This window comes from Elgaria multicarinata, chromosome 9 (genome assembly GCF_023053635.1).
Source record: "Elgaria multicarinata webbii isolate HBS135686 ecotype San Diego chromosome 9, rElgMul1.1.pri, whole genome shotgun sequence".
Taxonomy (NCBI): Eukaryota; Metazoa; Chordata; class Lepidosauria; order Squamata; family Anguidae; genus Elgaria; species Elgaria multicarinata.
The window spans coordinates 38755052-38777115 of NC_086179.1; the positions used below are offsets into that span (position 1 = coordinate 38755052).

A 22064-nucleotide genomic window follows, 5' to 3' on the forward strand; every position below is an offset into this window, starting at 1 on the left:
AGGGCGTGCACGCGATTAGAGCCTGGAGAGCTTCGCGGGTACTGGCTTCCCATAAGGCCTCGCGGCAAGAATTCTTATTTGCATACAGATCGAAGGTGTGCGTAAGTGGTATTTTTTTCATCCCTAAGGCGCTTTTTTCTTTTCTTTTTTAATGAGATACAAGCTGAATGACAGAACTTGAAGTTGTATTCAGGAGCTGCTATGATTCTTTGTCTTCAACTTAATCTGTTCACCCTCACCTATAAAGTAGGTGGGCAAAGCCACATGCCTTCCCAGCAAGGCGTGTTTTTATGCCTTAAACTTATGAGTAAGGAAAATAACGATCCGGGGTGACGCCCGGGTCCTCACTGCTAATGTGAGAGGAATTTTTGAACGGGTACAGGTCGTCCCTATGGTGACCCGCCTACTTAGCGGGATGCCTGGGTGCATTGATCTGCCCGACCTATCCTGATGAAACCGTTAAAAAAAAGTTTTAGTACCTCGATTTAAGGGAGACAACATTCGTATTTGTTGAAGTATTTTTTTAATAAATGGCTGCGCATTTTTCTACGGCCTAGTTCTATTGCTGAAAAGCTTTTGATTAGGGAGATTCATACTTTTAAATTCCAAAATCCACGACTGGGTAACGTTTTTATTCTCACTTTGTTTGGCAGAAAAAAGGTGTTAAAAAAGGCAGGGGGAGAAACTGACATAATTTACGGGCAATTGAACCAAAGAACATTATTTCGTACATAGTAGCACGCTGTCATACCCACTCACACAAAGACATTTTTCCCCTTAACTCCCCCGCTTACAACCACCACCATAATCCAATCCAGTTGAGGGCAACACCCTGGCATTTTGCTTTTCTGGATGCTGGGTGAGGCTGCAGGCATGTGCAGTAGCTGAATATACTGTGAGGCATGCTCAAATGCATTCTTAAGATGCCATCTAACAAGTACATATTAATTCGAATTAAAATACCTCACTAGAATGGAGAGGAGATATGAGAGGTCAGTTGTTTACACTATATAAACCTATTAATTTATGGTTATGGTTTATAAAAAGTTTCTACAAGCCTCCAGTTAAATTGTGACAATACAAGCATAATCCCATGCAGATTTAGACAGACAGTCTAAACATGGATAGGACTGTGCCCTAATAAACTGAGCCTTAAATGATTATTTATATACATTTCCCCCTTGTTTCTGGAGTAACTGCTTTCTCTTTCTCCAATATATATATAGTAAATTATATTCCTGTTCCAAGAAAAAAAATGTTCCCAGACTATGTTGGTATGAGTATAGGGATTTCTGCAAGTCTGCCAAACATCCAAGAACAGCCTACATAAAACAGCATGAAAGGGACAAGCAATGTGGAATTTTGCTGTCAAGATTAGATACAGAACCTTGTAAAATCTCAGATTTTGAGTTTTTTCTAGCACTGAGGCATTTCCATCAGCCCCACATAGGCCCATTCCACTCCACATAGGTGTATGGTTCCACCCACCCCCAACCAAATGCGTCTCCGCCACCATCCTCACAAATACCCCAATATCAGCAATTCTACAAAACAAAAAGTATTTGTAATAAAACAAATGAATTGGGGGATTAAAAAACATGCTTCTAGACTTCTGTCCTTCTAGTTAGCACCATAGTCTGTATTTCATTGGGATCAATAGCATAGCTGAATGGAGTCCATCTCTGCATATATCTCACTAGCTCATACATGTGGAGCTTCTAGTGATAGTTTACCTCAATAATCAGCAATATGATCTTTGGATTCCACCAAATAAAGAAAATTATTTGCAGAATGTAACTGGCATTCTCCATAACTGAGCTATTTTCAGTCAGAATCAGTCTCATGGATGTACTGTGTGCACATTCCATCAACCCATTTGTATAGTGGCAATTTGTACATGTATACTGGTTGTTTAGCTTTCCTTAACTCAGGTTGTTGTCTATCTAAACTTACAGTTTAGCTTGTGTGTATATCTCCCAGCTATTTTATTTCAGCCTCCATTCAAGTCAATAGATCATTTATTTAAAGCATGTATTTAAATATAAACGATATTTCTACTTGATAACAGGCCTCCAAGGTGGGTTACAATAAAATCCTCTGTATGTGTTCACTTTGTGCGTAGGATGAATTCATATTACCATGCTTACCCTTAAAGCATTTTTGGTTGCTTTTTTTAAAAAAAAGTGCTTAAAAGTTGCAAATAGAACAGTTAGAGCTGATATCACTGTAAGATCTTCGATTTGCACCTCATTAATTGTAGTTGTGTTGAACACAATTTTATTTAAATACAAGAGTATGGAGCATGGCCTCTGAATTAAATCAGAGCAGCTGTGCTGATAGAGGGAAAGGGTTAACTTTTCCCCCTTCTGTTTCCCTAATCTTAATCCCCCATCGCTCCACAGAACAAATGTGTGCATATGGTGGTGTCACAAACAGGCATATTAAAAAAATTAGGAATAGCCACGAATGTTTCTAATCATCCCAATGGAATTAGCCTTCAAAATCCAGCCAGTAGAAGGTTTACACTAACTCCTCTTATGAGAAAAGGTTGAGCCAAATGCTCTATTCATATATAGTACAATCCATGGTTATTTGCTCATTACAAGTGAATATAGGATAGCTCATTTTTCAGCATGAAAGCAAACACGAGGAAACACACATTCAATCTCAAAGGAATCATTGATATGAACATTACAGATGTACAAGGCAGTAGGGACAGAGATCTGGAAAGGACATTGCTTATAAAACCAACAAAATCTACAAAATTTATTTTTCTTTAACCGATTAAAAGAAGTCAAACACAGCAAACACACTGCCATTCCAAGGTGGCAGATGAGACTGTAAGGAAGGAGGGAAGCAGACCAAGTCTAAACTATAATAGCCCATTTTCAAGAGGCAGAGTTCACAGATCTGTCATTACAACTAAAAAATAATAATTCCATACTCATTGTCCAAATTTATATACAATATACCTCTTATTTTCCAACATGGCAGAGACAAGGATGCTGAAAGAAAATTAAAATGCATGGGAGGTTGACTGATAAATGTAGGACACAGGTTGAAAGCAACAGAAAGCATTAGAGGTCTGTGGAGTTGAGAGGTCTCATATTCTGGTACAAGCTAACTAACCCAGACTTACTCTGGGTAGTGTAGGCTTGGTGGATACTGCCTAGCATAACACTGGGACCTCTTTGGACAGCTGCCCCATCCCCCATCTCATCATCCCTGTGGGCCACTAAAACCACAGATTAGAATGGGAGGCTATGACCACTATTACTGAATCCATTGTAAAGCATTTTCATTTTAACAACAAAAATTGGTTACTTAAATTCTATGCCATATTTACAGAGGCCAATCTCTATCCACACTAACAAAAGTCTGTATAATTTATACCTTAGCCAAATGCAAAGGGGTAGGGAGAAATAAGGTATGAGATTTTACTTTGAAACCATACTAGAATACAGAAATTAAGAATTACTTAAACATCTCAGAATATACCACAAAATATGACTATTAGTCCATCTTTAAAACCTTTAAAATACTATAAAAATACACATTATGCAGGTTCGTTTAACCTCAGCATAGGGTGTAAAGCTTAGTTGAGTTACTTCTAACTCAAGGCAGAAACCAATGTGGGGCTTAAACCCCTGCCGATTCCCTTCTGCAAGTGGTGGATCCTGCTGATTCCATTGTGCATGCAAGACCCACCGCTTACACAAGGAAGATTTAGTGCTTCCTAAGGGATGCCACAAAACAAGTGGAAACGCTAATTTCTGGAAGGCAGGTCAGCAGAGCTCTCTTATACAAGCTCCACTGACCTGCCTCCTTACAGAAATCAAGATTACTGTTTGCTTTAGTTTTCCCTAGAAGCATTAAAACAGTGGGGCGCTTGCACAGCACAATCACAGGGTGAAAGAGAATCAGCAAAGATCTAAGTGCCCTGTTGGATTCTCTCCTAAGGATCTCTTACATAAGGCTGAATGATCGAAGGGAAAAGATGGACAGTTGGGACTCAATTTATAAAGATAGCAACATGATTAAGGTACTTTACGCCAAACCAGAAAACTTAAATTTGGTACACACCTATCCCAAGATACCCTGAAAGTTAAAATATTCAAAAATAAGACATTTGTGTTTCTCCCGTGCAACCGGGGACATGAAGCATATCCTAAAAGTAGAGAAAGTGAATATACGTTTTTCTCCCCTTAGTACTAGAACCCAGGGTCATCCAATGAAGAATGGTGGAAACTTCAAGACAAAAAGTAGTACTTCACAGAGCACATTGTTAAACTATGGAATTCAGTTCCACAAAATGTAGTGGTCATCAACTTAAACGGCTTTAAAAGTGGATTAAACAAATTAATGGAAAATGATCAATGACTACTAGTCATGATGGCTAGAAACAATACAGTTCAATACAATACAAGTGACCCAGTTCACATGTAATAGCTAACTGTGGGTTGTTTGATTGTGCAAACCCTAACCCTAAACAACCCAGTGCCAGGCTTCGATATCACAATAGCCACCCAGTAATGTTCTTGGGTTGTTTAGGAAAGCAGAAGCAGGAGGGAAACAGCTTGCTTGCTCACTCACAAACCCATAGTTGCTATGGGAACTGTATTCCCACTTCTCATATGTAAACCCACCTTGAGGGAGAGACATGCATAGATGAGTGTAATGTGCAAGCTGAATTTGTTTAAGTGTATTATTAGCACTTTATATCTATAACACAAGTTAAATTCAGTATGCATCCTGGATAAAGCATATCCAAATAGATCAAAACATTGGCAATACTTGCTAGCTATTTTAAGTTCAGAACAAACAAGTTTAAACAAGCATATTTAAATGGAATGACTATCAGATGCCAACATGTTGCCCTAATTTAAGGAAATTGCTTTGTAGCATTTCAGTATCTGAGCTCTGGCCATTACATTGTGTCCTTAAGTATGTGTAGAATAGATGGGTCCAAAAAGATAATTCTTTGCTTGTCAGGAGTTAGCAAGCAGGCTGTGATGTCAAGGAGGCAATTTTGGGGCAATGAGCCTTAAAAAATTGTTTAGTTTTGGCTTATACTACCAGTAGTTTTAACTGGAAACTGATCCAGTTACCCAACTTCTTGGTTCTGAGGTACAAGCTTCCAAAAGGATCTCACGTTCTCAAAATGTTTGATTGGTGTTCAAGCCACTTGTTCTCTAGTCTTCAGTTTACAAGATAGTTTATTTCACTCTGATGTTGCAAAGATAAAAGTGCAATCGTACATGTTTAGACAGAAAAAGTCTTACAATTCCCATCATTCCTTAGCCAACATGGCTAGTTGGGGAAGGCAGGGAGCTGCAGTACTTTTTTTCTGACTAAACATGCATTGGATTGCACCCTTATTGTCCTAGAGATACTTACATTCTACAGCAAGGGGTGGACTGAAGGTATTTCTCGGTCCGTTGGCCACCTAGCACTTGCTGGGATTCTTGCAAAGAACACTGAACTAGCTGGATCTTGGCATGATCTAGCAAGGCACTTATGTTTTTAAGCAAAGGTCTGTACACAAGGTCACAGGCTATGGTTTATACAAGGGTTGTTTTAACCTTTGCACAACCCCTGCCACCTGGGTTCAGATGACTCAAGCTGTACCTTGAATATTCAAAATGGCCACCACACGTGAGGCTTAGCTAGAGTGGGCTGTTTGATTGTGTGAAATGACCAATGTGTATTTGTGAACATAAATAAATGGAAGGCAGTGTACACACTCATATTGGGATGCCAAGAATGCTTATCCAATCACATTTGTGCTGGATTAAGCTTCTGTGAGTATGGAAATACAAATATTCTAATCTTACAACTAACCTACCCAATTGGAAGCATCCAGTGTAATAGTTAGGATAATTTATCTTATCCTCCCTGTAGATAGTTTGCATTTAATAAAGGGAACCTATTTATAATATATGTATGTGCACAAAGTGCTATCTTCAATTTAAAAAAATACCACCGTGTAGCTTCCAGGATCATCTGACTTGATAAAGAGCACAGATGTTAGCAACATGCAGTTTAGTTGTGAAGAAGGAGTGGGGAACACACAACTATTTCACTTGACAAAACTGTTAATTTTTGTTTATTTTTTTATTATTATTGGTTGTGGTTTTTTATTTTGTTTTTTGTTTTTTTACAATTAAGGATGTGCAGTTAACACCCCACAAGAAAAAGCAGAAAAAGTCTTATGGGGGAAAAAAAACCAAGTATACTGAACACATACCAATCAAATGGTACAGAGATATGGGACTGGCTTTGATTTCAAAGTTGCAATAGAAATTTTAAAAAAAGATGAAATGCAACAACTTTTCAATTTCCAAGTTTAAATAGGCACTGTAAAAAAACCAAAAAAACATTTTTTTCCGTTTTCTCCAGCACACGTCCCCAATCTAAACATACTGCCAAACATCTTAGGCTCTTGAGAAGCAACTGAGAACACAATCTTACAGTGATAATAAAAGCTTGGGACCCACCCACCCACTTTAAAAACCACTCAGTGCTGCTGATGGGACAGGAGCAAAATTAGTGGAGCTTATAAAGGTTTGAAAGCATCCAAGGCAAAGAGCACAATATAGCTTGTTCACTATAACTCGTATTGAAAAAGGAGAATAAAACATTGAGATCTACATCTTCGTACATAAAATTGTTGTATTTTTGGGAGAGATCTTTGAAAATATGTTTTACAAGTTTATTGGAAGGGGGGAAGGACACTGCTTTAGCTGTCATCAATTGAAAGGGGTGAATTCAGGCTTCATTATAACCATTTTTATACACTGTACATCATCTAACCTAGTTGGATCAGTGTGTGGAACTGCTCATTGGTGTCCCTTTGAATAACTGTAAACTAAACCACAGTATGCAACTCCATAGGAAGCTAAAGGATCAAGTGAATGTACAGCCAGTTATATTTCCCCTGCTTCACGTTCCTCTGAGCTTCTCCTGTCTTCTGATCGGCCATTAGCACTTTCATAGGAACGCTTCCTGTCTTTGCAGTCTCGGTCTCTAGGTGACTTTTCTCTGGTGGGGCTCCTTTCTTTGTCACGTGATGTTCTGTTGCGGTCTCTTGATCGTTCTTGATCTCTGGAAGATCTTTCTTTTGAAGGCCTGAAAAAATTACAACACATTGAAAATCTACATTACTTCACAAACTTATTATTTATTAATTTTAGCTAGAGAGACCAGTCTACTAAGGTACTACACCATGTACAGAAAGCTCAAAATGAAGAACCAAATTGTTGCTGGCTAGCATATTAACTACTGGTCATAAACAGAGCAAATAAATTCCTTGAAAAGAGTTCAAGCTAATGTTCTCTTCACCTGACTTGTCAGGGAAAGAGTTTGCACATTTGTAGAATGACAAGGGCTGTGTTTGGACAGCATGGTAGTCAACGGTGGGGTAATAAATCAACTCGACAGTTTATCTTGGGGGTCCTCCCCACACATGATAATAATCAACTGTGGTGTGGATTAGGATCAGCGTTGAGTTGACTATTAGTCCATGCTGAGTTGACTCACTCATCCCCTGCCTTCTCTCCTCCCGCTAGTATCCCATCAGCCATTGCTGCCAAAAAAGCATCTATCTGGCTGAAATAACCCACACAAAGAATCAACACTCTGCACAATTGGCTGTTTGAACCACTGTTGGTTATCGTGTGGAGTGGCAGCCTCCACTTTGACAGCTTTTACCTTGCAACTCAGTGGTTAACAAAAATAATCGATGGTGGCTGCCACACCACACGATAACCAACAGTGGTTCAAATAGCCAACTCTGCAGAGCGTTGGTTCTTTGTGTGGGTTATTTCAGCCAGATAACCAACCATTGGTTAAAAAAATCCCTCCACACAACATGACAACCATCAACTATTTTAACCACCACTGGTTATCGTGTTGTCTGAACCCAGTCAAAGGCTCCCTGCTTCCGGTACTACAGCATTATTTTTTATATTCTGACACCATTATTACGTTTCAACCACAACAAACAAGAGATTCAGAACTATAGTACTGCCAATTATCTTAACTAGTGATGACCTATGGTTATAAATGAACTTGGACTTGGAGACTGGTCCCTGTACAAGTAGCTTTCAATCTAAAAATTGACACTGGAGGAGACAAAGGGCAAAAGAAAAGATGAGTTACTGACAAGAAATTTAAAGAGAAGATGATGATGATGATGAAGAATTGCATTTATATCCTGGCTTTTTCCTCCAAGGAACCCAAGGTGGCGTACATAATCCTTCTCCTGTCTATTTTATCCTCACAACAACCCTGTGAGGTAGGTTGGGCTGAGAGTCTGTGACTGACCCAAAGTCACCCAGTGGGTTTTCCAAGGCCAAGTGGGGACTAGAACCCGAATCTCCCAATGCCAAGTCCAACACTTTAGCCACTATACCACACTGGCTCTCAGAATTACTATAACGCCCCCCAGTTTGAAAAGAGTTGCATGCATGCTAAGAGCTGTACTCTAATATCAAAGTATCAGGGGATGATAATTAAAGTTTTGGGGCAAATCCAAATGTTACCCTTTTTTAGAACTGCGTTCTCTGCTCTTGTCCCTGGAACTATGCCTGCTCCTCTGGTGGCTGCGGCTCCTGCTGCGACTGGTAGAGCGAGACCTGTGACGGTGACGTTTCTCACGGGACCTGGAGCGAGTTCTTTTCTTTCGTTCACGTGAGGAGGAACGAGATCGATGTCTGCGGCGATCTCGGGATCTAGATCTGAAGAGAGTTTTAAGGTGAATGAGAAGCTACTGAGTCAACCCCACATGCAAGGTCTTTTCCTGGCAACATCTATTACCAAGAGTTTGCAAGTTTTAATGATCAGCAGAATGTCTGAGGCAGACGGGCATCACTATAACCCGAAAATCTAAATAGTAGCTGATTAAGAATAGCTACAGAGAAATCACTTCCTACACTGTCTGCCACTGCCAAGGCAGCAGCACTCTACACTTATTCCAGGATATGCTATGTAGGAATTTGCATCTTCTGGATTTAAAAAACCAAAACAACAACCTACTTCTAACTCTAACTAATATTCCCATTGATCTAAAAACAGCAGTCAATTCACCCCCATATATCTTAAACTTCAAGTGGTAGCTTACTATTCAACACTATTACTATTTTTGTACATCACTTAGAAATTTCTTTAATATAAGCAATTCATAACTATTGTTAAATAATTAAATAAAAAGCCAGTAATAATGTGCTCCACAGTCACAATGAGCCCTGTAGTATCTAGATTAAGCTTCAATTCTACAGCAGACTCACCTTGCCTTTTGAAACTAAAATGTCTACCCCTGATCTCAGCATTAATAAGAGCGTACCTAAGATTCCAAGTTTCCCAGCAACAAGCACAAATACCCAAGTTACACAGGAAACGAGGCATGGTTGTGACCCAGTGGGATTTCTTCATGGCTAGTGATGAAACACTAGAGCAGGGAAAAGGAATCTGTGGTACTCTAGATATTGCTGAATTACATTTCCCTTCATCCTAGTACATGCTGGCTGAGACTGATGGGAGCTGGTGTCTAGCATCTGAATTTTCCCTTCTCCATGCTATGGGCTTGTGAAGGTATCTGTTAAGAATTAACAATGGAAGCCCCATTGTTGGGTCCGGGAATCAAGATTATGCCTCTTGTCTTGAGAAAACCTTCTACACTTAATGGCTCAAACTTATGAAAATTTATAGGAAAAAGAAGACACCCTACCTTTTGGGGTTCTTGCTATGGGATCGAGATCTGCAAACAAGGGTAAAATAAAGATGGACATTAAAAGAGGACATTATTAATGAAAAGCATTTTGTTTGTTAACTGCACAATTGATGATGAAAACTGTCTAAAATCTAGGTCAAAAACTGAAGATACTGCACCAAAAAGATTCTTCCATGCGGCCTATTCCATTTTTCACTAATGAAATCCACACCTCTAGCTCTTCAAAATACATCACACTTGCCAAATACATGCAAGTAAAATAGTTCAAGACTGTTCAGCCCCTAAGAAAGGCTAATATTGAAATGCATCAGGCACATTTAAAGCTGTGAGCATTTTCATCTTTGCTGCTCCATTTATAAAAAAACTCTTAGTGGTAGCATTGAAGCTGCAGGACCACTTTCTAAAATGACAGAAACCTTATAAAATAGTGGCAGGAAGTGCAAATATGTACTATCATGCAGATCAACAACAAGACTAGATTTCTACCTCCTTAGCTTCTCCCTTTCTTCTCTCTCCCTTTCTTCTCTTCGTTTTAGACGTTCCTGATTTCGTTTCTCCTGCTTGTCAGCCACAATTCTCTGAAAAAGATGATTTTAAAATAAATAAAACTAAAATCTTCAGAAGATAGTTCTTAAACACAAGCCTAAGTCAAGTTCCTACCTACTTAAAGTGCAGTAAGGCATAATCATTCACACTGTTTCTTTTCTAAAGCAACCCCTCATTCCCAGCCGCACCAGTATGAATTTCAAATAAAGTATCAACTAATACAAAGCTATAAAAATAGTCTGACCAATAACAATCACTAAGTTTGAAGAAAGCAGTACGTATTTACCCTAAGTTCTTCAAGCTTCTCTCTTATTTCAATAAAACCCAAGTGCAATTTTCCTCCAAAGTGATCAGCAAGCCGCCTGTCATTATCATGTAGACCAAGATAAGCTGAGCACACTTCACAGACCCGAAGCTTCTGTTGTTGGAAGCTGGAAGCAGGCATGGAATTCCTGTATACCTCCTGGGAGAGACAACACAATACTTCTTTCAAATACATTAACAAAACAAAAATTCTTAATGGGTACAGAATGTTCTTTGCTAGCTGGAACAGTTTTAACAACATGTCCCTTCCTTAAACAGGAATAGGAGATTTGGCCAAGGATAAGAGATCCAAGCACAATCAGCACCCTCCAGTTACAAACTCTCAGTGAGTTCAGATTTAAAGACCTCCCTTTGCCTCCATTCTCTGTTATATGTGATTGTTTTCCTGGTTGTTTCTTCTGCTGTCACATTGTTAGGTAATTCTGAAACCAAAAGTAAAGAGGTTGTAATGGCCACTTATTTCTATCAAGTGGGACCTCCAACAAATTGTTGCAATGTATCTTTACCTCTTAACAGGAATGTTCCTGTTCAGGGTTCTAGCCAGCCACACTCTCCTCTGCTGTGCTATCAAGCAGGCCAATTCACTCTCCCTCTCTCCCCACCCCATTTTTTCTCTTCCATCCAACTGACACATCATTCTGTAGCTGCTGGAGGCCACTCAGCTTAGTCCTCACAGGGATCTGGGGGTAGAGGAGCTGCCCCCTTAGTATATCTTCTAAAGATGGTGTGTGAGTGTATTTCTGCAATCCTCCCTGTTGCTTCTCAGTGGCTCTATTTTGGCAACAAGTTCAGTATCTGAGGTGTGATTAGCTTAGGGAAGTGGAATAACTAGCTGATTACCTTCCCCATGTGTGATCCTTCCCCATGTGTGATCCCCCTTACTGTGGCAGCAGGTGTGAGGAGGAGCTTGTGGGGAGCCACCATTTTAGAGTGCATGTAATAACATTGTTGTAAGCCGCCTTGTGAGGGCTGCTGCCCTGACAGGTGGCCAAGAAATGTTATAAATAAATAAACAATTTAAAACTGATTCAAACAATGTTTCGTATGTGCATGGGAGAGAAAAAACTACATAGATCATGCTAATAAGCATTTTCAGGAAGAACTTAAGCAATCCTACAGTAACTAGTTAAAAAGCTGAAAAATGGGTGAAATCATACTGATGAGATTATTTTTGTTTCTGTACCTAAGTCATGACCTTTTTCTTGGCCAGGATTTGTCATCACCATTGACCCCGTCATCCCTGAATCTTTTGGAACACACAAAGGATATGGAGGGGAAGGAGGTCAATGTCTCACTTTGGACTGGTCTTTTGCAGAATAGTGGTTTTGCAATAGACCCTTCCCCAAATCTTCTGGCATACACAGGGGCTTCACTCTCACTATGCACCAGGCTTCCAGAAAGGGAAGAAGTAGCATGAGTTCCTCACACAACTTCTGCCTTTCCTCCATGCTTGGTAAGACGTGAGATTAGAATATATATATATATATATATATATATATATATATATATATACACACACACACACACACACACACACACACACCACCCAAACTGTTAAATCATATGCCGATTTCCTTGACTTTTAGGGACTATTAGTATAGTAAAAGCAATTTAAACCATCTTCCTATATGCTAACAGTGTGGATTAATCTGTTCATAGAGAATATTAATTGGAAGAATATTAAGGTTAGGGCCACTGTTTGAACCTTGTCACCCAAAGACCAACAGAAAGTAACTGCTGAAGAATGCAAATTCAGATTACCTCTGCTTCTCTCTTCTTTGCCCTAGCTTTCTCCACTTCATCCATTACTTTCTGTGACTCTTCTACATTTCCATCAGCTCCAAGTTGTTCTACTTTGGCAAGCAGCTTCCCAATTTCCTCATTCAATTCATGGACTCGTTCAGCCTTTAGCAGGGGAAAGTAAGACAAACACAAGAATTCAGAAATATGCAAAAGCCACTATACATAAGCAACAAATAGGACCTGCAACAAAATGATGCAGTGCAGGTGCTCCTGTTCAGTATTCCAGCCATGTTCTCTTCCAAGATACTTCATACCATTACCTGTCCCCCTATTTTTTTCCATTTTCCCCTCCAGTCAGCATTTTGTGGGCATGAGAAAACATAGTGTTTATAAGGCTGTTTGGTCCCCCGCTTAAGAGATTCTGTATTTCTGTATGCTGATAACTGCCATCTTTTTTGGGGGGTGGTGCCATTTTGGTCATGTACGAATAGGCACTTGGTGAATGAGTTTGCTGTTAATATAAAATTATATGAGGTCTTAAAATCACAGAAGTTTAACAAAGCCTAATTATGGTTTTTAAACAAAAAATTGGCTACTAGTCTCTCATTCCCTGAGTAAATAGGATGTAACACAAGATACTTAGAAGTAATTGCTCTTCATATTATTTTCACCAGAATTAATTTGTCTATGGTATTTCTTGAAAGAACAGCTGACATTGTTACAAGTCAATATAAAAGATCAACAGCACATGCAAATTGGCCATTAATCACGTAACATCAGCAATTGAGATGACATTGGGATAGGGGTTGGTGTTTCATTCCTTCTTAGATTATCTGCATAACCCCAGAAGATCTTCCTACCCCTCTAAGGGAAAAAGAAAAGAAAAATAAGCAGGGAAGTTTCAGTGTGTACAGGTTCTTAAAACCTGCTCTTGCATCTCTAGTTTATTGTTCTTTCTTTCAAGCCAATGCATTTATTTTCAGTCTGATTCAAGAAGCTTGCAATTGAAATATTTTAAAAATGACTAAAATCAAGAGAATTTGGCCCAGATCATTATTATTATTATTATTTATTTATATAGCACCATCAATGTACATGGTGCTGTACAGAGTAAAACAGTAAATAGCAAGACCCTGCCGCATAGGCTTACAATCTAATATCAGCAAACCTTAGGTCAAAATCCCATAGCTCTGCATGTTATCCTTTCTCAGCTGTAGTTCAACACCTGCAAAATGGAACTGCTAATAACCTCAGAGGGTTGCCAGGATGCTTAAGGAGACAAGTGGGATAATTCTGTTAAATTCTGTACAGTAAAGAGTTGCTGTAGAAATAATAGTAAGAACCAAGCTAGAAGAATTATCAAACGAGTGCCCTGAAGAATGAGAGTTTAAAACCTTACTTTGGCTGCAACTTCAGCACTGATCTCTTCTTGGGTTTCTGCCAGTCTTTTCTTTGCCACTTCAGTTCTTCTATCACAGTCAGCAATAAACGACTGTAGATGATCCATTGCCTACAGCATCAATCAAAATATGATCGCTATTGGAATTAAGTATTTCTTCATAAGGTAAAGTTAATTTACCAATGGCTAGTTTAACGTAAAAATGTTTGTCTTATGCTCTTTATTCTGTTTTCTACTTGAGTAACTGTGTACACCATCTGGGAGTTCCTAAAGCAAATGCAGCTAAGATTTTCATGAATGCGTATTTTCAGTGTACACTTTTAAGTCTTTGACACTCTTTCATGCACTGATCACACTGAAATCCAGTTCAAACATTCAGCCAATAGAGGTGCACTATCTTTTTGGCCCCAAGAGCTGCATTTGGGGTTGGCTGCACGGTCTGAGCTGCGCATGTACCTATATGTCTTTCAAACATTCTTATCTCCAATCACTAATCGGAAATAAAAATAGTGTTTCCCTACTTGCAGCTGAATAAAACCTCATTTCTTCTGTTTTCCATTCCGTGGTCTTTTCTTGCCATCCAGCTACAGCTTGTGCAGAGCCCACCTGCAAACTCCATAACCTGCACCCAAAGGTTGCATGCTGCCCATGAGCCACAGGTTGTGCACCCCGGGTTAGAGGGTACAGTTCTATGAGGGGACTGAGCCATATCTGTTACTGAATTTAAACTGACAAGGAAAGAGGCATTAAAAATGGGGAAGGAACAGGAGTAAGGATTTCTCATAAAGAGCAATACTGCAAGTTCTGGTCAAATAATTCTGAAATATTTGGCAGTCACTACAATCCCTGATAGAATTAAGGCTTTTAAAAACACAATTGTACCATATACTAGTCTGATATCCTCCCCATTCTCTATTTCTTAGCCTTTATAAGGTGGAGATAGTACAAAGGCAAAACATACATCAAGCTCAAAGAAAAAGTCTTGTTCTTTGGATGCGATTTCATAATCTGCTCTTAATGCTAAGTCATGCACCTTCAGACATTCTCCAAGATCCATCCTCTGAAAAGACAAAAGCAGCATTTTACAAGGAAATATTGCATAATTAGTGACTAGAGATCATATTCTGTTCTGATACAATAGAGAAGACCACTTTCAAATCATTTGTATAACATAACAATCCATAATTATTAGAACATGGTAGATTTATTCCCATTGTAAGTCTGCACTGAAGTCTCCACAAACCTCAGTACAACCATGCTCACAAAATAGAACAGCAAGTAAATATTTGTTTCAACTTCAGCCATATATGATGTAGCCATAGCAGCATTTTTTAAAATACTTGGAAAGCTGGAAAAGCCTCAATATGTTTTCCCATGTATGCCACTAACAATAAGCTGTGACAAATAACAAGATGACAATGGGCTGGTTCGCATGATCAAAATAAGCCACAGGTAGTTTATTTAAGTCACGGCATGTGCAGGGTGAAATTTCCATCATCACGCCTGGGCACAGCTTGCCGTGTTGTCTGAACTCGGGCAGCATGGCTTGTCTGAGGGAGAACCGTTATTTATTTACTATATTTCCATACCAACCAATAGCCAAAGCTCTCTGGGTAGTTCACAACAATTAAAAACATAACATACAAGACAATAAAATACAATATAAAAATGTAAAAGTTTAAAACTACAGTATAAAAAATAAGAACCAAACAGAATCTAGCAGCAGTACCAAGATTTAAAATACTGTATCACATTTAAAACAGCAACTGGAAAACTAAAATTAAAAACCAACACTAAAGCTAAAAACCTTCTCACTGATGGCCTCCATGATAGCATAGGGGAAAGTACTGTCTATCACAGAGTTTAGAGCAGCCTTCCCCAAACTCGTTCCCTTCCAGATGTTTTGGACCTTAATTCCCATCAGCTCCAGCCAGCATGACTGGAGGGTAGCAGATCTGGGAGAGACTAGGAGCTCCATCCGACGAGCGTTTTATTGCACACTCATTGCTGGGCACTCACGGATCTTCGCGGGTCCTTCTCACAAAGTCGTCTGCCTCCCGTCCCTTCTGGCCTTCCTCGCGCCAAAAAAACCACCCAGAAAGTCCAATATATTTTTTAAAATGGAAGTTACTGCTATCTCCTGCTGCATGCAGGAGAAGCAGCACAATCAGAACAGCCCCCTGAATGGGCCATATGTATGTTGTTTACTTCCTCTTTTGAAAAAGAAAGTATCAAGCAACGAAAGCGGGAGCAGAGAAGCGTGGGTAAAGAAGAGTGATTTCCCCCCTGTCTGATGGAGCTCTAGTTTAGAACAATACTCAAGAGGTGAAACAAGTTCCCTTTTTAAATACAGGTTCTCAAGTACCAACTCTGTGAAATAAATACAAGCATCAGGATTGATATCTAATGGCACAGTAGCATTTATATGGCACCCCGGCTAACCTCCCTAAAGAGGTTGGACTGGCACCTACACTATACTCCTTTAGATGCCAGGTGAAGACCTTTTTATTTTCTCAGCATTTTAACAGTCTAGTAACTTAATTTTAACTTTGCTGTTTTAAATTTGTATTTTAAATCTGTATTAGTTTCTGCATTGCTGCTTGATTTTATACTGGTTGTTTTATATTTTGAATGGTTTTTGTGGTTTTAATTTTTGAAAACCACCTAGAGAGCTGCAGCTATTGGGCAGTATTAAAATGCAATAAATAAATAAATAAATAAATAAATATCAAATGCATAGTGAAATAGATGGTAAAGGGGCTATACAAATAATTGGATGCCATTAGTTACAGCCAATATACACCGATTTGAAGAAAATACGATTTATGTACTAATTATCTTGAAAAAGCATTAAGAATTTGACCAGTTTAAATCTAAGGACAGAAGAGTGATGTATGTAAAAGATTGACATCTTTAATATTTATGATAATCAGTACCTCCACTTTAACCAGAACACTTAAGTCCAATAAAACCTATGCAGAATCTTACCCTGGAAAAGAAAATGAAATAGCATGACAGACTGTATATGCCCTACATACTTTTTTAGCCATGCATCCCATGTTACAACATTTGTGAAATATACTAAAACGATAACACCTAAGTGCTATTATTCACTTTAACTCTTATCAAGTTACTAGAAAAAATACAATCTAAGCTAGGAAAAGTGCAGAAAAGGGCAACTAAATGATTAAGGGGCTAGAGCATCTCCCCCTCTGAGGGAAGGTTACATCAACTGGGATTGTCTAGCTTGGAAAAAAGGAGGCCAAGGGGAGACATGATAAAGGTGTACAAAATTATGCATGGTATGGAGAATGTGGATAGGGAGACATTTTTCTCCCTCTCTCAAAATATTAGAACCCGGGGTCATCCCATGAAGGTGACTGGTGGGAGATCCAGGAAAATAAAAGGAAAGACTTCTTCACACAGCACATAGTGAAATTATGGAACTCACTACCACAAGATGTAGTGACGGCCACCAATTTGGATGGCTTTAAAAGGGGGTTGGATAAATTCCTGGAGGAAAAGGCTATCAATGGCTACTAGCCCTGATGGTTGTGTGCTATCTCCAGTATTCGAGGCAGTAAGCCTGTGTGCACCAGTTGCTGGGGAACATGGGTGGGAGGGTGCTGTTGCACCATGTCCTGCTTGTTCATCCCTGGCCGTTGGCTACTGTGTGAACAGAGTGCTGGACTAGATGGACCCTTGGTCTGATCCAGCATCAGGGCACTTCTTAGGTTCTTAAATATTATATAACTAATCAAATACATCCTTAAAAACCTATGATCCTATCTGATCATACAATTAGCAACTAATATAGAACTTAAGATCGACAATTCTCTCTTACTTGGAATGTTTATTAATGCAATGAATTATAGTCCAATTCAGCTCTGCAGCCGCAACCAGACTGTTCTTTTTTCCTGTTGGTATATTTAGTTACATAAATCTGATATTAAATCCTTAGAGAGGCTAGGACACTGGGGGTTTGCTTATACTGCAAACTGTCAAAATGTCTTTTTCTTATATTCTTGAGAAATGTAGCAAAATAATTGCTTTATGTGGTTTGATCATGCCCAGCTGTGACTTATGATGTTCCAGTTTGTTTCTGTTCGGACCAATAGAAGTTTAGCAATGGTTTTGGGACTCCTGAATTTGTTTGGTTCCTATTCACTTTGGAAAATTTAAATATTCAACCTTGGAACAAAGTAAGCATGGACACAGTACTTCGGTGCACACCAGGAGGGGGAGAGGACAGAGGAGTATATTTTGCCATCTAGCAGCAGCCTCTTGTGCCACATAGGAGGTTTCCTAACTTTTGGAGGAATTTTTCCAGTATGCATTCAGAGAAACACAAAAAAATCACCATATGCAAGCAAAAGCGACCTTGTACTTCTCTAGATCCAAGACTCAGATTACAATACTGATTTGTGCAGCCAAGGTGATTAATACTGGGATCTACATATTTGCTCACCATGGCAAACAACCCTCCTCCCTGCTTTTGCAAGCCCCTGTCATACTTCTGAGCTTGGCTGGAGATTGCCCCTGCAATCATGCGGCTCTATGGCAGCATTTCCCAAGTTCAATATGAATGCAGGAATAAGCTCCCAGCAGCCTCATGAGTTCTTTGTGTGTGGTAGAGCCTTGCTCCTGATATCATGCTGTGCTACTGAGGAACTGTGAGTGCCTTTAAAGCTCAATATGTCAAATATAAGACCCTGCCCTTTTTCCTAGGTAGGGAATTGGCTGATCTGGGGGCTAGAATAGCTTTTGGCTGCCTCTTAAGGTTGCTAAAACTTGTAGGCCCCTTATTAACATTATTACAGTATTGTATCATTATCTTAATACAAAATAGACCCCCCCCAAAAGAAAAATACTAAGATCTTCTTAGATCACTTGACACTGAAGGCTGCAATATGAAAAATGTATCAAGTATAAAAAATTATAGCCAGTATCTTGCAAACTCACACAATATTCACTTCTTTGCTATGATATTCTCTTTTTCTGGTCTTGTGAAGCCACATACCTCAGAGCTTGGATGCTGGCAGACTGCTGCCCAGGGCACTGCCTGGGACCCTGGAGCCTGCCGACATAATGGAGCTAATCTTTTAACCAGCAACTATATCAGCCTTTAGAAAGAAGAGCTTTTCACAACTTAACAGCTACTGAGGCTGGCTTATCATTAAAGCATAGAAGCACAGTGCTCTGCAGTTCAAAAGGATGGTACCCACTCCTTTTTTTCAAAATTCTTTATTCCAAGAAGCCTTTCCTTAATATGCAGCCTTGAATCTGTTTTTGCTTCTTTTAAATTTTGTTTTAACTATTTTATTCTGTTTTTATTTTCATTTTATCTTGTACATCGCTCTGAAATTTTTCAATGGGGAGCGGTATATAAATATTCTAAATAAATAAATAAATAAATTTGGCTATTTATCTTCTGCTGGGAGACACAAACTTCTTTGGGTTGTTCCCCTCACCACATTATTCTTTCGCATCCATCCTTTTTCTGCCTCCCCTGTTGCTTTCTACTTTTTCAGATTTCTCAGATCTATTCTGAACAGTTAATCAAATGGTAAACTTTACCCTACTCAGTATGTCAGGTAGGCTAGAAATGTTCTCAACAACATCTAGTCTTCTATGTGCGGAGATTTAAAAAAAAATTTAAAAAAATTGGCAGGCCAGTCAATCAAAACACACCCACCCCTGAAAACGCAGCAGTCTGAAGTGGTATTGCCCAGAATAGTTTTCTCACATTACAGAGCAGAACTGTTCCTGGGCTGTACCACTATAACCTGCCACTACAGAATGTATATTTCTATAAACCAGACAAAGTGAGACCATAAACATATCGGTAATATTGACAATAACTCACCACTCGATTTCATTTCTCGACCTACATTTTTTGTTTTCTTTCTTTTCCCCCAAACATAGTACAGCAACCCCTTCCCAAAACAAAATACATTTGGTCCCAAGTATATCAGGGTGTGATTAGAATTTCTTACAAATGATACTATGAGCAAAACCAAGAATAAAGAATTTTTCAATATGTAAGAAATAGAGAAAGTCCACATTTTAATGTTAAGTCTTTACATTTTTTAAATAAAATGTCCTAGCTATGCCTAACAGAATGTGCTCTGTAACTGTAAGATCTCTATTGCTAGATGCTGATAACTTTGTTATAGGGGAGAACCTCCATCCTGCAGGCTTATTCCAGCCCGCAGAATATTCTGGCCTATGGCACCTTCAGGAATTCTTCCAGGGGTGGGGGGATGGCCTCTGATCAGAGGTAATATTGTGGCCAGGAATTCCCTTATGAGCACTGTGGATGATAGGAGACTTGGCCAGCACTGGAAGGAGCATCTCTTTCCTGCACCATCCAAATCTGTTCATGCGCTGCATGTTTCCCCCATGGGACCGATGAAACAGCATGCAAGGCCCCACACCTTCTCCACTGGGGAAGATGCCACAGGGGTGAAGCATTCCTGGCCAAGCCAGCAGCTGGAGTGTTCCTCTAGCTGATGACAACGCAGTTGGGCTAGCTTCACTGTGAATCCTCCCACAATGGGGAAGGCTGGCATGCAGCAAGTCAGGGTCCCAGCTCCACATAAGGCCGGTTTACTCCTCCAGCTGTCCTTTCAGTTGAGGCCCTGTTTCACTGCACACTGGCCTCCCCAACAGGGGAACATGGTTTCCTGGCAGATGTGTCAGGTGGATGCACCTAATTAGTCTGTTGGGAAGCAAATGAAGGCAGTAGGCATGGCCTTGGCCCCATATGTCATTCATCCCATGGAGGGACGGATGAGAGGGTCATCCAGTTCCACACTCTACTACAGTTCTCTGCCTGTTATAGGACCTGGCCATCTGCAAAGCATTCAGCTTATGTGACAAGACACAGCTGGAAAATAAAGTGGATCCAGAGAATATGAAGTTGGCCACCCCCAATTTAGACACTAACACAAATTCTTTCATTTAGAATAGTGAAAGACCGTCTTCTTTCAAACAGATTGCTTATATGTACAAATGGCCCAAGATATAGTTTTAATGTTTTAATGTCTAAGAATGTCTGGAATTAAAGGCTGCTTTGTGTTGTTCAGAGTCTTGATACTACTAACTCTGATAAAATTGACATGATTGCCAACTGCATTCAAATCTTGATACTTCTTCACAAAGATACTGATAGGGAAGAGATTTCTGCCAAAGAATAATATAAAATACGCACTGTTCCAGAGAGGACATCATGAGGGCAGCAGCTGAGAAGATGACTTTTGCATACTCTGTCATCACTGAATTTGATTCGCTGACGGGTAGTATCCCCTGTAACACAGAAACACACATTTCTGATTAGACAGATATAAAACTCTATGAACTAGCGCTGTTTCACTATTGCTCAAAGGACTGTTCTCCATTTCACACAACAAGAATCTAATAAATTAGAAACAGAAGAGTTAATACTACTTTAATCTCAGTAATGGATTGCATGTGATAACTATTTTATGTACCACCCGACACTAAAGAAACGCAAGAAATCTAAAAATATAGCTACACTGAGTAACAATATATTGCCTCTAAAACATAAGTACAGATGCCGCAGATTTCTATTTCTATTCCTATTAATGTGGACTGCCCTTGCCATTAGTATGAAAAGCCTTGCAAGCATTTACTAAATATTTCTTGAGTGTCTACGGAATGCCAGCTGCCATTTCTTCAAGACCTTATTTATGGCATTGATGCTTTTACTTCGAGCAGATTCAAGACAGATTGAAGTGTTTTTATAAACCTAGAACACTGGAAGAAATAAAAAATGCCTACAAGCAGCATTATTTAAGAGAGCTGAAACCCCATAAGATGAACACTTTGCATCTGCATTAAGGACAAACTGAGACTTCTATGAACACAAAAGCATCAGCCTGCTTACCACACATTGAAGTCCAATTGCAAGTCTAATCAATCACATCTGTGAACAAGGTTGGAAATATTAGGTCTAAATGATAAACTCAACACCTGGCTACTGATGTATGGCAGGATTAATATTCTTTTCAGAAAAGGGATAGTGGAATAGTTACTATTTCATATTGAAAAGGAGGTCCCTGAAAAAAGTATTTTCAGTCTGCAGATGCAGCAGCAGTTCTACAACTCATGTTTTTCATTTTTTTAATTTACCCCTTAAATTGTAATTATGCAAATGAAAACCTACTGGTGAATTACTGAAGCAGATAAGAGCTGCTGAGAGAAGGATATTTTGCAACTTTATCCCAACTTCATTCACCTCAGAAGGTACAGATGTTTGCTGTTATAAATGCAGTCACTATCCTATTCCAATAAGCCTGA

The 22064-nt window shown here is 39.3% G+C and overlaps 1 protein-coding gene and 1 non-coding gene across 4 annotated transcripts in view; one reads left to right on the plus strand and one right to left on the minus strand.

The window, feature by feature from the left end:
- The first annotated feature begins 290 nt into the window (after nucleotides 1-290).
- LOC134404359 (U12 minor spliceosomal RNA) lies at nucleotides 291-440 on the plus strand. The gene has a single exon (XR_010025868.1). It is a non-coding gene; the product is annotated as a U12 minor spliceosomal RNA (small nuclear RNA).
- A 6281-nt stretch (nucleotides 441-6721) lies between these two features.
- Nucleotides 6722-22064, minus strand: part of LUC7L2 (LUC7 like 2, pre-mRNA splicing factor) — a 28017-nt gene continuing 12674 nt past the window's right edge. For 2 of the 3 annotated variants that reach the window (XM_063133642.1, XM_063133641.1), the window contains 9 exons: nucleotides 20956-21050; nucleotides 14704-14802; nucleotides 13743-13853; nucleotides 12362-12505; nucleotides 10563-10739; nucleotides 10217-10308; nucleotides 9728-9757; nucleotides 8544-8738; nucleotides 6722-7128 (listed from right to left, as the gene is read on the minus strand). In XM_063133642.1, coding sequence (XP_062989712.1) covers nucleotides 6927-7128; nucleotides 8544-8738; nucleotides 9728-9757; nucleotides 10217-10308; nucleotides 10563-10739; nucleotides 12362-12505; nucleotides 13743-13853; nucleotides 14704-14802; nucleotides 20956-21050 — 1145 coding nt within the window. In that variant the 3' untranslated portion in view covers nucleotides 6722-6926. Of the gene's footprint in view, nucleotides 7129-8543; nucleotides 8739-9727; nucleotides 9758-10216; nucleotides 10309-10562; nucleotides 10740-12361; nucleotides 12506-13742; nucleotides 13854-14703; nucleotides 14803-20955; nucleotides 21051-21651; nucleotides 21691-22064 lie in introns of all 3 variants that reach the window. The other variant, XM_063133643.1, reaches the window with a different exon arrangement.